Genomic DNA, 12,920 nt, shown 5'->3' with positions numbered 1-12,920 from the left:
TTGATATGTTTTTCCATCCTTATCATTGATTCTCGAATAATAATTTATCATATATTACATTTGGTACTTGCTCAAGATAGGATAAAGTCGGGATATAATGAGGATATGGGCAGGAATTCTAATTTAAGAAATAAAAATAAAAAATAGAAATTTATTTTTAATTAATTTTATTTTAATTTATATATTCAACTTTAATTCTATCTTATAATAAACATTCAATTTATAAATTAAATATTTATATTCATTATATATTTTAGGTATTTTTGTATTTTAGGTATGTTAGTACAGTTTACTATTTGATAAAATTTTATTAAAGAATGATGAAGGGAAAAAAGAAATAATAAAGAAGATAATATAAAAAAGAGGAAAAATAAAATAAAAATAAATTAAGGAATAATATTGTGAGAGATTTTTATTATCTCCGTTTATGAATATTTAGGTTCAATTATAATGACATGCCATTTATATAAAAAAAAAATGTACATGATATTGTGTGAATATATCCGACTTTAATACTGTGATTCACCAAACAATTGACAATATAAAAAAAAAAATCTTAGGATTTTATATCCAGTTTTATCTCGATTAGAAATTCGGACAACTAAATGTAGCCAAAGAAAATTATCTGCTCCGGATTTCCGACATTGTCTTTGTTGTACAAGGATCACCTTTCCATTTAAAAACGGAATAGAAAAAGGAAAGAAATTTTTAGAAGATGAGATCGGGCTTCCTCGTTGACTAGGATCGTTCTTGTTTCTCGAAACCACCAAACCTCGTCTCCACTGCAAGCATGGTTTGAAAATGAAAAGGCTAACAATATAAGTTATTCATAAACTTTTGATCCAACGTATAATGTTCCTCCAAAATAGTTTCTAAACTTTAGTCTAATAAATAATATCGTCCTTAATTTTTTAATTTATTTAATGTGGTCCCTAATTATTAATAAATATTTAATATAATCTCTGAATTATATGAAAATATTTATAAAATTTTAATTTATTTAATATAATCCTTATTTAGGGATCACTTTAAACTTCAAGCAAATTTTAGGAATCATATTAAATATATTAAAAATGCAGGAGTCACGTTGTATATTTGATCGAAATTTAGGGGTCATTTGCCCAAAATAAGAAAAGGAAAATTACATTTTGGTCCTCGACTTTATCGATTTGCTGCTTCGTATATAGCTTGTGTCGTTTTTATCTTGACTTCTAAGTGTCATCCAATTTTCAGCACGAATGTGAAATTTGTGGAAGCATGTGCAAATGTGACTTTTCAGCATAACTTTTTTTTTTTTTTGGTACTACTCCACACCTTCTCTGGTCTCGTTGTGGAGATTTTTAAATATGATTCCTTCCTCGTCGTATCATATGTCTAGACTAAACAGCTATCGATTAATTTACAACGAAAAGAACTAGTACGAATTTTATGTAATTCATTTTCTTCTTTTATTTACTTGGAAATAAATCTGAAATAACCACCATGCCAAACAAACTAATCATATATTTTTTTGATACAAACGTAAATAACTGTGCAATGAATTTTTTTCTTTTTTTCTCTTATTTTCTTGTTCAATTTCTTGTGTTATTGGAACATTAGATTCTCAATTCGTAGGAAAAAAAAAAAATGCAAAAGAGAGATCGTTAAGAATTGAATTCCTTCCTCATCATATCATATATCTAGGCTAATTAGCTATCGATTAATTTACAGTGACAAATCTAAAGAAACTGTAGTAGAATGAATAGAAATAGAACGAATTTTATGTATTATATTTTCTTCTTCTACACTAAATAAATTTACTAGAAAATAAATCTGAAATAACCATGCCAAACAAACTAGTCACGTATTGTTCAAATCAAACGTAAATAACTATGCGATGAATATATCAATTTCTTGTGTCATCAGAATATTAAATTCTTACGTCACAGAAAAATTAAAAGTTCCGTTTGAGGAAAAAAATGTATTTTCCAAATGGGATTTTAAAATAACCACAATGCCAAACAAACTAGTCATATATTGGTCGAATCAAATGTGAATAACCGTGCGATGGGTATATCAATTTCTTGTGTCATCAAAATATTAAATTCTCAATTCACAGAAAAATTAAAAGTTCGTTTCAATTCAGAAAAAAAAAAAAAAAAAAAAACAAAAGCAAAGAGAGGTTGTCAAGAATGGGATTTGAACCCATGCCCTTTCGGACCAGTACCTGAAACTGGCGCCTTAGACCAACTCGGCCATCTTGACGTTCTGTGTGACCTTGTTCCGACAGAATATACATATACATTATCTCCCCGCTCATCTTCAAAACCTCAATTTTGTTGGACTCTCCTCTCCGAACCCAAATGAAATCTCTCCTCCTTCGCAACATCCGCGAGAAAGTTTCGTCATCATCCGCTGTAAAGCTCAAGCATTCCTTGGCCGTCATCGACCCTCCATCGCTCATCGATGGAGAACCCGAACCAGCTATCGCTCCGGTCGATCCTCTTCTTGTCATCTTCGATGATTATATCAAGTCTAGGCAGTGCACTGTGCCAAACACGAAAATTTTGCATGCCCAGTTGCTCAAAACGCGTCTTTTACAAACCCAAGTGGGCATTGCGGATTCTTTGATGGACTGCTACTGTAAATGTGGTGCCACGGGATATGCACTCAATCTGTTTGATACGGCTCCTCAATGGAGTGTTTTTCTTGGAACATTCTCATTTCAGTTTTCAATAAGAAATCATTATTCTTGGAGTCGTGGAAACACTTTTGCAGGATGCATAAGTTGGGTTTTGATGTTGATGAGATAACTTATGGAAGTGTTATCTCGGCTTGTACTGCATTGCGAGCTTCCTGGAATGGTATGCAAGTCTATTCTCTGGCATTGAGGAAAGGTTTCCGTGCGAATGGTTATGTTCGAGCTGGGATGATTGATTTGCTGGCGAAGAACCATAGGTTTGACGATGCTCTGAGGGTGTTTCGTGATGTGTCGTGTGAGAATGTGGTTTGTTGGAATGCTATAATTGCAGGGGCAGTTAGGAATGGAGAGAATCAGATTGCTTTGGATCTTTTCCAGCAATTGTGTCGTCATGGCACTTTTCTGCCCAATAGTTTCACTTTCCCTTGTGTCCTGACTGCCTGTGCTATGCTTGAAGACCTTCAGACTGGAAAGATGGTCCAAGGGTGGATAATCAAGTGTGGAAATTATGACGTGTACGTAAATACTTCACTTTCTGATTTATATGCCAAATGCAAAGATATGGAAGGAGCTATGAAGATATTTACTCGGATGCGTTTCCGCAGTGTTGTTTCTTGGACTGCCATGATTTCGGGTTTTGTGCAGCTGGATGATTATATTTCTGCAGTCCTACTGTTCAAAGAAATGAGAAGTTTGGGGGAGGAAATAAACACCTTTACTATTACTAGTTTACTTAGTTCTAGTGGCAGACGAGGATTGACTAAAACTGCCACACAATTCCATGCGTTGATCATTAAATGTGGATTTGACCTGGACCCTGCGGTGGGGGCTTCATTATTCAATATGTATTGCAAAGTTGGAGCTGTTGATTCATCCGAATTAATACTTGAAGAAATGGAAAGGATGAGAAATCCCAATAATCATGCAGTTATGATATCTCTGCACGCACAGGCTAATGATGCTGAAAGGGCTGTAGAATTGTTCGTGAGCATGTTACGGGAAGGTGTGAGACCAGATAAGTACTGTACTTCCAGTCTCTTAAGTGTTGTAAATGCATTAAGCTTGGGGAGACAGGTCCACTCTCATGTTATTAAAAGTGGCTTGGTCTTCGATGTCTCGGTTGCTAGTTCACTTTTTACAATGTGTTCTAAATGTGATAGTTTGGAAGAATCATATGAAATTTTTGGGCAAATTTGTGAAAAAGACAATGTCTCCTGGACATCTATGATTGCTGGTTTTGCTAAAAATAATCTTCCAGATGAAGCAGTTCGACTATTCAGAAATATGCTGCTTGAGGGGAATAGTCCTGATCAATCGACCTTTGTTGCAATTTTAACCGCAATCTGTTCACTAAACTCAGTACACAAAGGCAAGGAAGTTCATGCCAAAGTTATTCAATTAGGATTTGGTGAAGAGATCACAGTTGGTGGTGCTCTTGTTATGATGTACTCCAGATGTGGATATTTGAAATTGGCAAGAAGGCTACTTGACTCATTACCCTTGTGGGATGACGTTGCATGTTCATCAATGATTTTGGGGTATGCCCAGAATGGGTACATTGAGGAGGCATTGTTGATGTTTCACAAGATGCTCAAGGCTAATTTTGCTGTTGACTCCTTCAGTATATCATCTGTTGTTCAGGCTGTTACTCTTACAAACAGATTAGACATAGGAACACAGCTGCAGTCTTATGCAATGAAAGTAGGATTGGATTCCAATGTGGCTGTTGGTAGTTCACTAGTGGCAATGTACTCCAAATTTGGGAGCATCAATGAATGTGTTAAAGCATTTGATCAGATTGATGCACCTGATTTGATTGGTTGGACAACAATGATCATGAGTTATGCCAGACATGGAATAGGTGAGGAGGCCTTGAAGCTCTTTGAGCTTATGAAGAGAAAGAAGATGAGACCTGATCCAGTGACTTTTGTTGGGGTTCTCTCGGCTTGTAGCCACAGTGGTTTGGTTGAAGAAGGTTATTTCCATTTTGATTCGATGGTTAAGGATTACAGTATTGAGCCTAACTACCGCCACTATGCCTGTATGGTCGATCTTCTTGGTCGCTCGGGGAGAATTAAAGAGGCTGAAAGGTTCATCAGCAACATGCCAATCAAACCTAATGCTCTGGTTTGGGAGACACTGCTTGCTGCTTGTAAATTACATGGTGACATTGAGCTCGGAAAACTAGCAGCAAAAAAGATCACTGAGTGTGAGCCATCTGATGCTGGAGCTTATATTTCTTTGTCAAACATCTACGCTGACTTGGGCCAGTGGGGAGAAGTCATGAACATTAGAAGCTCGATGAAAGGAGCTAAAGTAAAGAAGGAACCTGGTTGGAGTGTTGTTTGAATAAAAATACTTTGAGACTTCAATTGGGTGGATGTCCAGATCTTGTGCAACTTTTTGTGCCACTTTCATGCGGTGATCAAGGATTTTACCTGATATAATATAATTTGAGGAAGCAAACTAGGCAAATATATGTTTGTTTCCATTGCGTATACATGTGTCAAGAAGAGGATCCGGATTCTGGATGCTACATGTCATAGCCCATTCCTCGAACCTTCTCAGGCTGGCAATCCTGACAACAGACAGATGTCAGTTAAACAGTATCTTCCATGTTAACTTCGTTGTTCCCTATTTAATGTTATAAGCTCGTGAGTCAGCATCCCAGTGTCTTAAGTACTTAAGTTGAGCTTACCAGCACTGCATTTTGAGCATGTTTAACCATTCCTTTAGATTAACAGAGTAGTTTATGCAAGGGAATTAGGTGGTGTGATTTACATGACCAAAGGAACCATGTTCCTCAATCACTATCTTGTATTCAACCATAGTCTCTAATATTTACTTTTTATAGTAAGAAGTAGTGCTTGGAGTTCCCAAGCAGCTTCTTTATATGAACTATCACTTCATTTTTGCCAGCTCCCTCTTTGCTGGCTTTTACTTTGTAGGACTTTTAAGATGTGAAGGCTGGATTTCCTTTAATACTCGATAGCTTAGTGATTGTTTGCTCTTCTGCATGATGCTCATCTTGACCATGCCTTTTTGTTCGTATTATCACAGTGGTGTAATGGAACAATGCAATGATGCTGGATTTTAGATGCTCGATTCAGGCATTATCAAATCATGGTGTCGCCTGCAGAAACTTAGAACAGTGCGGCATGTTGCTTTCCTGAAAGAAGCATGGAAAGTGAAAAGGTAAGGAATAAATTTGGTCTTCCCGGTGATAATTTTTTCCATCGTTTCCGTAGCTGTTCATGTTATGATCTTAGTATATTTTCACAGAAGATCCTGCCTGTGTCTTTGATCGCAGCAGGACATCAAACTTACCGACATGACCACACTGGATGTTCTTCCATGCAAAATCAAGTGAGCTCTCATTTTCTCTCTATATCTCTCGCATAAATGGTCAGAACTGGAGAAACAATGAAAGAAGTCTAAAGACTGACCTAGCTCCATCTTTAGCAGGTTTGGGCCATGGGCAAATACAGTGATGATAGACCAAATGATGGCGAATCGGACTAAATCAACTGGATACAGGTTTCAGAGTATCCAACGGAGAAATCACATATGCGAAAGCGGGAAAGTAGATTTATTGACCATGTGTTTGTAGATGATCCAAAGTATTCAGCCCTTTATCTATCAGCCTACATGGTAATTATTGGCCTTTAAAGTTTTGGGTGTGAATCAACTACCACTACACGGAACCGTTTCTCAATTTCAGAAAAGCTTCTCTTTGTTCTGAAATGGATCGCTTCATTAAGAAGAATATGGTAGTGGCTGACAGGTCATAAAGCGACAACTAAGATCAGAGATGGGAATATTCTTCATACATGTGGCGTATCACGTTGATTTGCTTTGTAAGGATAGAACGGTACGGATCTGTTAAAAGAGACATTTAGCATTCATAGTATCCACAATGAAAGGTTTTCTTTCCACTTGTATGTGATAAAAGACAAATTGATGTCTTGTAAAGTTTTGTGCGACACAGGGAGGACTCCAAAACTTAGAATGGAAACTAATATTACGTTCCTTGTCATTGCTAAAATAAGATAGGACAAACAGTTGTTTGAAAAGGAAAAGGTGATTGGTAAATGCAAAGCATACACGATTACAAGTACCTCCAGGAAATAAATGTGTAGTGCTGAACCAAATATGACATATGATGACTATCTCCCATCCTCTTCGCAGGCTTGTAAATGTTCCACCCATCATATCACAGTACTTATGAAACAGATTTCACTTCCAGATGCCCACCAGCACAAAGCTCTCGTTCTTATGCTGCACCTAGCCTTGAATAACTAGTCAGCAGAGTTGAGGTCACGTTCTCATTTTAATAAGCCTGTCCTCACTGGTTCATTCTTCTCCATTGACTGGCCTGCATATTAGTAAATTTGAACAGGCATCCATTGCAATTCATTTTCCATGTAAACCAATCTTGAAATATGCTGCAACCTCATCAATCTGGAATGAAGTGGATGAATCAGAAGATGTGAGTTTGAGTTTGTCTAGCTCTGTATGTAAAAATTAATGGCATCACTAGTTCAAATCACTCAAGCCCAATCAACAATCAGAGCTATCAACATCATAGGTTCTCGTTCAGAAAAATTTAAAACTGTCAAAGGCAAGGGACATTGCCATATTTCTCTAAGCAATTTGGTAGAAGTTTACAATGTTTGACAAGATTGTCTGACATATATATGGTTGATTATTAGAGAATAAAAAGAATCTACAGGTTAAATGGAGTGAACGAAATACAGCACTAAGATAAGTAAAAATGAAAATGTCCCACTATTTCTATTTACCAAGAGAAATGAGGATGTACATTACCGGACTTAGCATAGTGCCTTGCAAGTTACCAGAGTTGGAGCGCACAAATGTGTTCAATCTCAATATCTGGTGAACTCAGCCTGAAGAAGCCAGATGGGCAGGATTCCCTGTAGTGCAGATTTCTGAGACATGGGGAATTCTGACGTGGAGAGGAGGGAAGAGTAAGCATTATATGGAGCACTACCATATCAGGAAAAAAAAAGTCTTTATTTCACCAGAAATGAGGATTTTAATCACCAAGAGGTAGCTAAATGCCTTACCTAGCTTCCATGGCAACAGAGATTGGAGCCTCAATAGTTGAATGAAGATGATCTCAGCCCAAGTGAAGCTACGTACCCAGGACTATCAGTGGAGGAGCTTGCTGACATGTTAATTCTGTCAACAAAGGAAAGAGCAGCCTATGACAGAGTTATGATTCTATACATGAGTGCTCATGTAGTTTGACATAGTATCAGGATGTCTCCACATCCTTGTAAAATCCTGTTGAATGTCTTCTTTGTTGATATGCCAGTAGACCTTTTCTTACATGGCAATAGAAACTGAAGCTTCGCAAGGTTTGGAACTAAAATCATGCAAAATGTATGACTGTTCCATGCATTCAAGATATTGATGTATTAAACAGAAGAGGACATCTTCTTTGGATCACGTAAGAATCTACTTGGAAGCATCTTCTTTAGCATCTTTTTATCTCGAACACCCTCATGGAGAAGTTCATAAGTATAATAAGTTATATGGCTTTTCTTCAACAAGTCTTCCACAACAATCTTAGGCGCAGCCACCTCCTTTTTGTCAGCCTCAAAAATAGTGTTCACTACCTCAGGAACAATACCTTTGTGAACCATAAGGTGAATGATCCCAACAGCCTCACGAACCCTATGCTTCACACAAAGGCAATTTATTACTCGTCCGAATGAAGCAAGTGTTGGAATAAAACCCTTCTCAATTTTTTTGAGTAGAAGCTTATACCCTGAGTCAACATCCCCTGCTCTACAGAATCCATCAATCATCACACGATATGTGTAACTGTTGGGCATGCAACCTTTGACACTCATCTCATTAAAAAGCTTTGCTGCCAGATCAATTTTTAGTTTTCCCAGAAAAGCATTGATCATTATATTATATGTTGCTGTCGTATGAGAAACCTTATAGTGCTCCTCCACTTTCCTGAAAATGTCGTAGGCTTCATGGAGCTCCCCTTGATCACAAAGACCATTAATCAGTGTGCCAAAACTTACAATATCTGGTGCAATCCCCTTTATTTCCATCTTATCGAGCAAATCCAAAGCTTCCTTTACTTTGCGAGCCTTGCACAAGCTCTCAATGAGTATATTGTAAGTAATGATGTTGGGGACGCACTGTTTCACTATCATTGTGTCAAATATTTCCATCAAATGTTCATATTTTGAAGCCTTGCATAGGCCATTCAACAATGAGTTATATGTGATCACATCGGGAAAAACACCATGACTGCACATTCTCTCTATAATCTCAATTGCACTATTCAACTTCAATTGCTTGCAAAAGCCATCAACCAATGTATTGAAAGTAAAAATGTCAGGAATGTACCCTCTGGCTATAGCATCATCCATCAGGCCATAAGCATCAGATACGCAGCCCATCTTGCAAAGTCCATTAATAACAAGATTGTATGTCCATATGTCGGGGGAACAACCATTTTCTGACATCTCAGTCATTAATTCCAAGGCTTCCATTATAAGCCCATTCTGGGACAAGCCTCTGATCACTGTATTGTAGAGAACAACATTAGATTTCACTCCTCTTCTTGATACCTCATTAAATAAAGCCATAGCACGCCTGACATCACCATCTTGGCAGAATCCACCAATAAGAGAACAATACGTGAACTGATCAGGCACAAATCCCTTGAAAACGGCCTCATTAAGAATTTTATTTGCATTTTCTGTCAGGCCAACTTTGCAGTATCCATTGATTATAGTATTGTATGTATAGTCGTCTGCCTCAAGCCCAAAATTCACCATTTTATGCAAATAGCTTTCAGCTTCCACAGCCCTAGAATTCTTACACAAGCCACCAATTAAAGTGTTATACGTGACAACATCTGGAGTTAATCCCTCTGTAGTTACCTTTTCCAACAACTTCACAGCCTCAACAAGAGCTCCTTTCCTGCAAAGTCCTTGAATGAAAATATTGAATGTGAACAAATTTGGACTTGATCCCCTCTTCAGGACACTGGCAAAAAGCTTTTTGCTCTCCCTGGATGTCCCCATTCTTGCAAAGTATATGAATAAGCTTATTGAATATTGTGATATCAGGATGAATATCTAAACTAAGCATCTCAAGAAACAATTCATATGCCTCGCATCGGTAATTCTCTACATAGAACCCACCAACGACAGTACAATATGCAACAGCATTGTGCTCACAACCCTGAGAAGTCATATTTCGGAGAAGTCTTAGAGCAGCATGAGGCCTACCTGTCCGACAAAAAGACTTTATCCTGATTGTGAAAGTGTACACATCTGGGGCAATCCCTTTATCCCTCATCCTCAGATAAACTTTATGGGCCTGATTAAAGTAACCATTCTCAATAAGTATATTCATGATTGCATTGTAAGATTGCACAGACGGCTCGCAACTGTAGAAATCCATCCTCTCAAACACATTGACAGCTTCCTGAATCTTGTGTTTCCTTCCATAACTTCTCATGGCCCCAATATAGACTCCTTCGAGTAAACTGCTATCGATGTTTGATCTCACCTCTGTGAGCAAATTCTCCATAGCCTCAAACTCCCCATGAAACCCAAGCTTTTCAATCATGCATTTGTAAGTCGACAACGTGTGCTTGAAGTCATCTTCTTTTCTGACTGAATTGAACATCTCCAATGCTCTGAGAGGATCCTTTTGGTACCTAACAACTGCAGCCACATGCTTTGGAAGTATAGCACGACGCATTCCAAGACCGGCTGTCTAACAACGAGACAGCTTGAAATCCATCAACCATGTGAACATTTTTCTGCTCCATTCACATACATCCCTGTGATCCCCTGAAACAGACAGAAAGACACATAAGTCATGAGTTCAACCAATTCCTAGGATCAAGGAAAGAGAGCAGCAAAAAGGATGAAACCAGAAAGTGATGCCTTGAAAAATCGGCACCCCACTGATCATTCTCTTGAATCACGTATAAAGTTCGGAACTTTTCCACATGATTAAAAGAATTGCAACAGTGGGTGAATAGATCTTTTCTTTGTTTCACCTCAGTTTCCAGATCATCATTTATTAATGAAGGAAAATCTTTCCAAGAAACTAAGCATAGACTTCCTTTCTTGGTGAAACAAGAAAGCGAATTGAGACATAGAAATTTAAAGAGAATTGAGTGTACTGCAGGGAAGGAAACACCACGCAATTCAAGATAATCTGTGAGGGTTGCAGAAAAGTTGAGTCTAGTGGATGACAGTTGCATCAGCATGGGAGGGGCATTGCAAGGGTTTGCTATTGAGCATGGACGGAAGACCGGAAAAAGAGGACGCCGTGTTTTCAGAAATAGAGTGACATTGAAGAGTGTTGTATTTCACCATTCCGAACTCATTTTGTAGAAACCCAACTAAAACCACCAGAAAACCATCAACCACAGAGAGCACACAAACTTATTAGAGAGTGGTGAAGGATTCAAGATAGAGACCGCCACACACACCGCGTGTACTCAAAATAAGTAACTGAAAGCAAGAAAACTACAATAAAATGAGTACATTTGTTGGAAACTGAGTCTTTGTAATAAAAAATGGATTGAAAGTCATGTTAATAGAAAACAATTTTGTTTTCCCCTTCAACACCCACTAATCCAACAATGATTTCGTCGAATCTGCTCCACAATCGCACGTGAAAACTCAACATTTCACACAGGAATTTCGTCAAACGGGTTATGGGCATGCACAGTTGCTCTGTATCCCGCTGCTGAACACTCGCTTGCTCTCCTCGCCCATGCTAAACGACGTTCCCACATAAACTGCGATTGAAATTCATGTTCATAGAAGACCGACTGCAACATTCACTCTGTGCTGCTCATCAAGGTCACGATTTCAACTAGGAATTCCATCGAACACATAACAAGCACGAGCAGTTTTACCATGAAGGGATAAACCAATCAGGTAGGACTCTTACCCAGTTGAGCAATCAACCGACGATGTCGAAATCAACGCGAAAATGGAGAAATTGATGGCAGGTGGCTTTGAGGATCAAGCGAGAATGGCGAAGGTGACCAAGGAGGAAGGAAGATGGTGAGGATGAGACGAAAAGAAGCGGAAAAGCAGTTAAGATACCAAAAATAAGACCATATCATATCACATTCGCACGAATGAAATGTCATATTATTTTTATGTATAGTTAGATAGAGTGGAATAGTTAACAGATGAAATATTTTTATACAGTATTTTAATTAATTGGTGACATTGGCATAACCCCCTTCCCAATATATATATAGTTATATTGTTTGTAGGCATGTTTTTCTCATTTTTAAAACAATTAAGATAAAATTTTTGATAACATCATTTTTAGATAATGTCAATTTTTTTCACACGCTTTTAAAAGAAATGACAATAAATATATACTTATGTTTTGAAACTTGAAACTTACTATACGTATCATGAACTTAGAACCCTGTGTGTCACAAGTTATAAGATTTACTTGAGAATTGGTCAATTTTTCTTTTGTTTTTTTTTTTTATTTCATTTTTAGCTAAGTAAACACAATAATATACAATATCCTAGAGGTGGCTATCATAAACACACAATAAAAAGCATGCAAGTGGCATATAATAGAGCATAGAAGCTCACCAATGTCCAGCTTTGCACTTCATTGAATGAGACCACAAAATGTTTTTTTTTTTTTTCTCGGAAACTTGGGAATCAATGTACAACCGGCAATCAGCGGCATAAATTCGGAGAGGACTGAGCCACCACCACAGATCTAGCTACAAAGATCCAACAGCGGGTGAGTCACGCGAATGTGACACCTCTAAAATTCGAATTCCTCCTCTTCATGAGGGGAGGAGAACCCGAAGCTAGCTGCGCTATCACGGGTGGTGGTAATACCAATAATTAGAGAACAAAGCAAACTTTTTTTTTTTTATTGGGTTAGAGTAGAGAGCAAAGCAAACTTATAGAAACATATTTGTTTGGTCTCTGCCTCATGGCCCTCACTAGTACAATAGGTGGTTCGGTTTTTTGTTTGGTTCAGTTAAGTTCTTATTCAAATTGTATAGTTTAAATTCCAAATATATATATGAAATTAGGATTCAAATCAAAATCCACTAAAATTTGGAATTGGACCGATTCCCATCATTCCGGTTCTTTCTTCAATTCCTAATCCTCACTCCAAGATATTGCATTATATTCATCTCGTATCACTAACACAAACTTTTAAAGTAATTAGC

General features: G+C 37.5%; 2 protein-coding genes and 1 non-coding gene across 3 annotated transcripts; 1 reads left to right on the top strand and 2 right to left on the bottom strand.

The window, feature by feature from the left end:
* Positions 1-2,163: 2,163 nt before the first annotated feature.
* On the bottom strand, positions 2,164-2,244 carry TRNAL-CAG. The gene has a single exon. It is a non-coding gene; the product is annotated as a tRNA-Leu (tRNA).
* A 98-nt stretch (positions 2,245-2,342) lies between these two features.
* Positions 2,343-6,695, top strand: LOC104434339 (pentatricopeptide repeat-containing protein At1g74600, chloroplastic). Its single transcript, XM_039306713.1, is given in 5 exon segments — positions 2,343-2,673; positions 2,676-5,274; positions 5,741-5,875; positions 5,991-6,046; positions 6,146-6,695. Coding segments are annotated over 2 exon segments (2,685 nt in total). The 3' UTR covers positions 5,030-5,274; positions 5,741-5,875; positions 5,991-6,046; positions 6,146-6,695.
* LOC104419687 (putative pentatricopeptide repeat-containing protein At1g74580) lies at positions 6,591-11,796 on the bottom strand. Its single transcript, XM_010031428.3, is given in 5 exon segments — positions 6,591-7,141; positions 7,508-7,646; positions 7,768-9,744; positions 9,746-10,533; positions 11,651-11,796. Coding segments are annotated over 2 exon segments (2,319 nt in total). The 5' UTR covers positions 10,442-10,533; positions 11,651-11,796; the 3' UTR covers positions 6,591-7,141; positions 7,508-7,646; positions 7,768-8,121.
* Between the last annotated feature and the right edge of the window lie 1,124 nt (positions 11,797-12,920).

Source organism: Eucalyptus grandis, chromosome 2 (genome assembly GCF_016545825.1).
Source record: "Eucalyptus grandis isolate ANBG69807.140 chromosome 2, ASM1654582v1, whole genome shotgun sequence".
Classification (NCBI taxonomy): Eukaryota; Viridiplantae; Streptophyta; class Magnoliopsida; order Myrtales; family Myrtaceae; genus Eucalyptus; species Eucalyptus grandis.
Note: the sequence above shows the minus strand (reverse complement) of the source record. Positions and strands in the feature narration are given on the sequence as shown.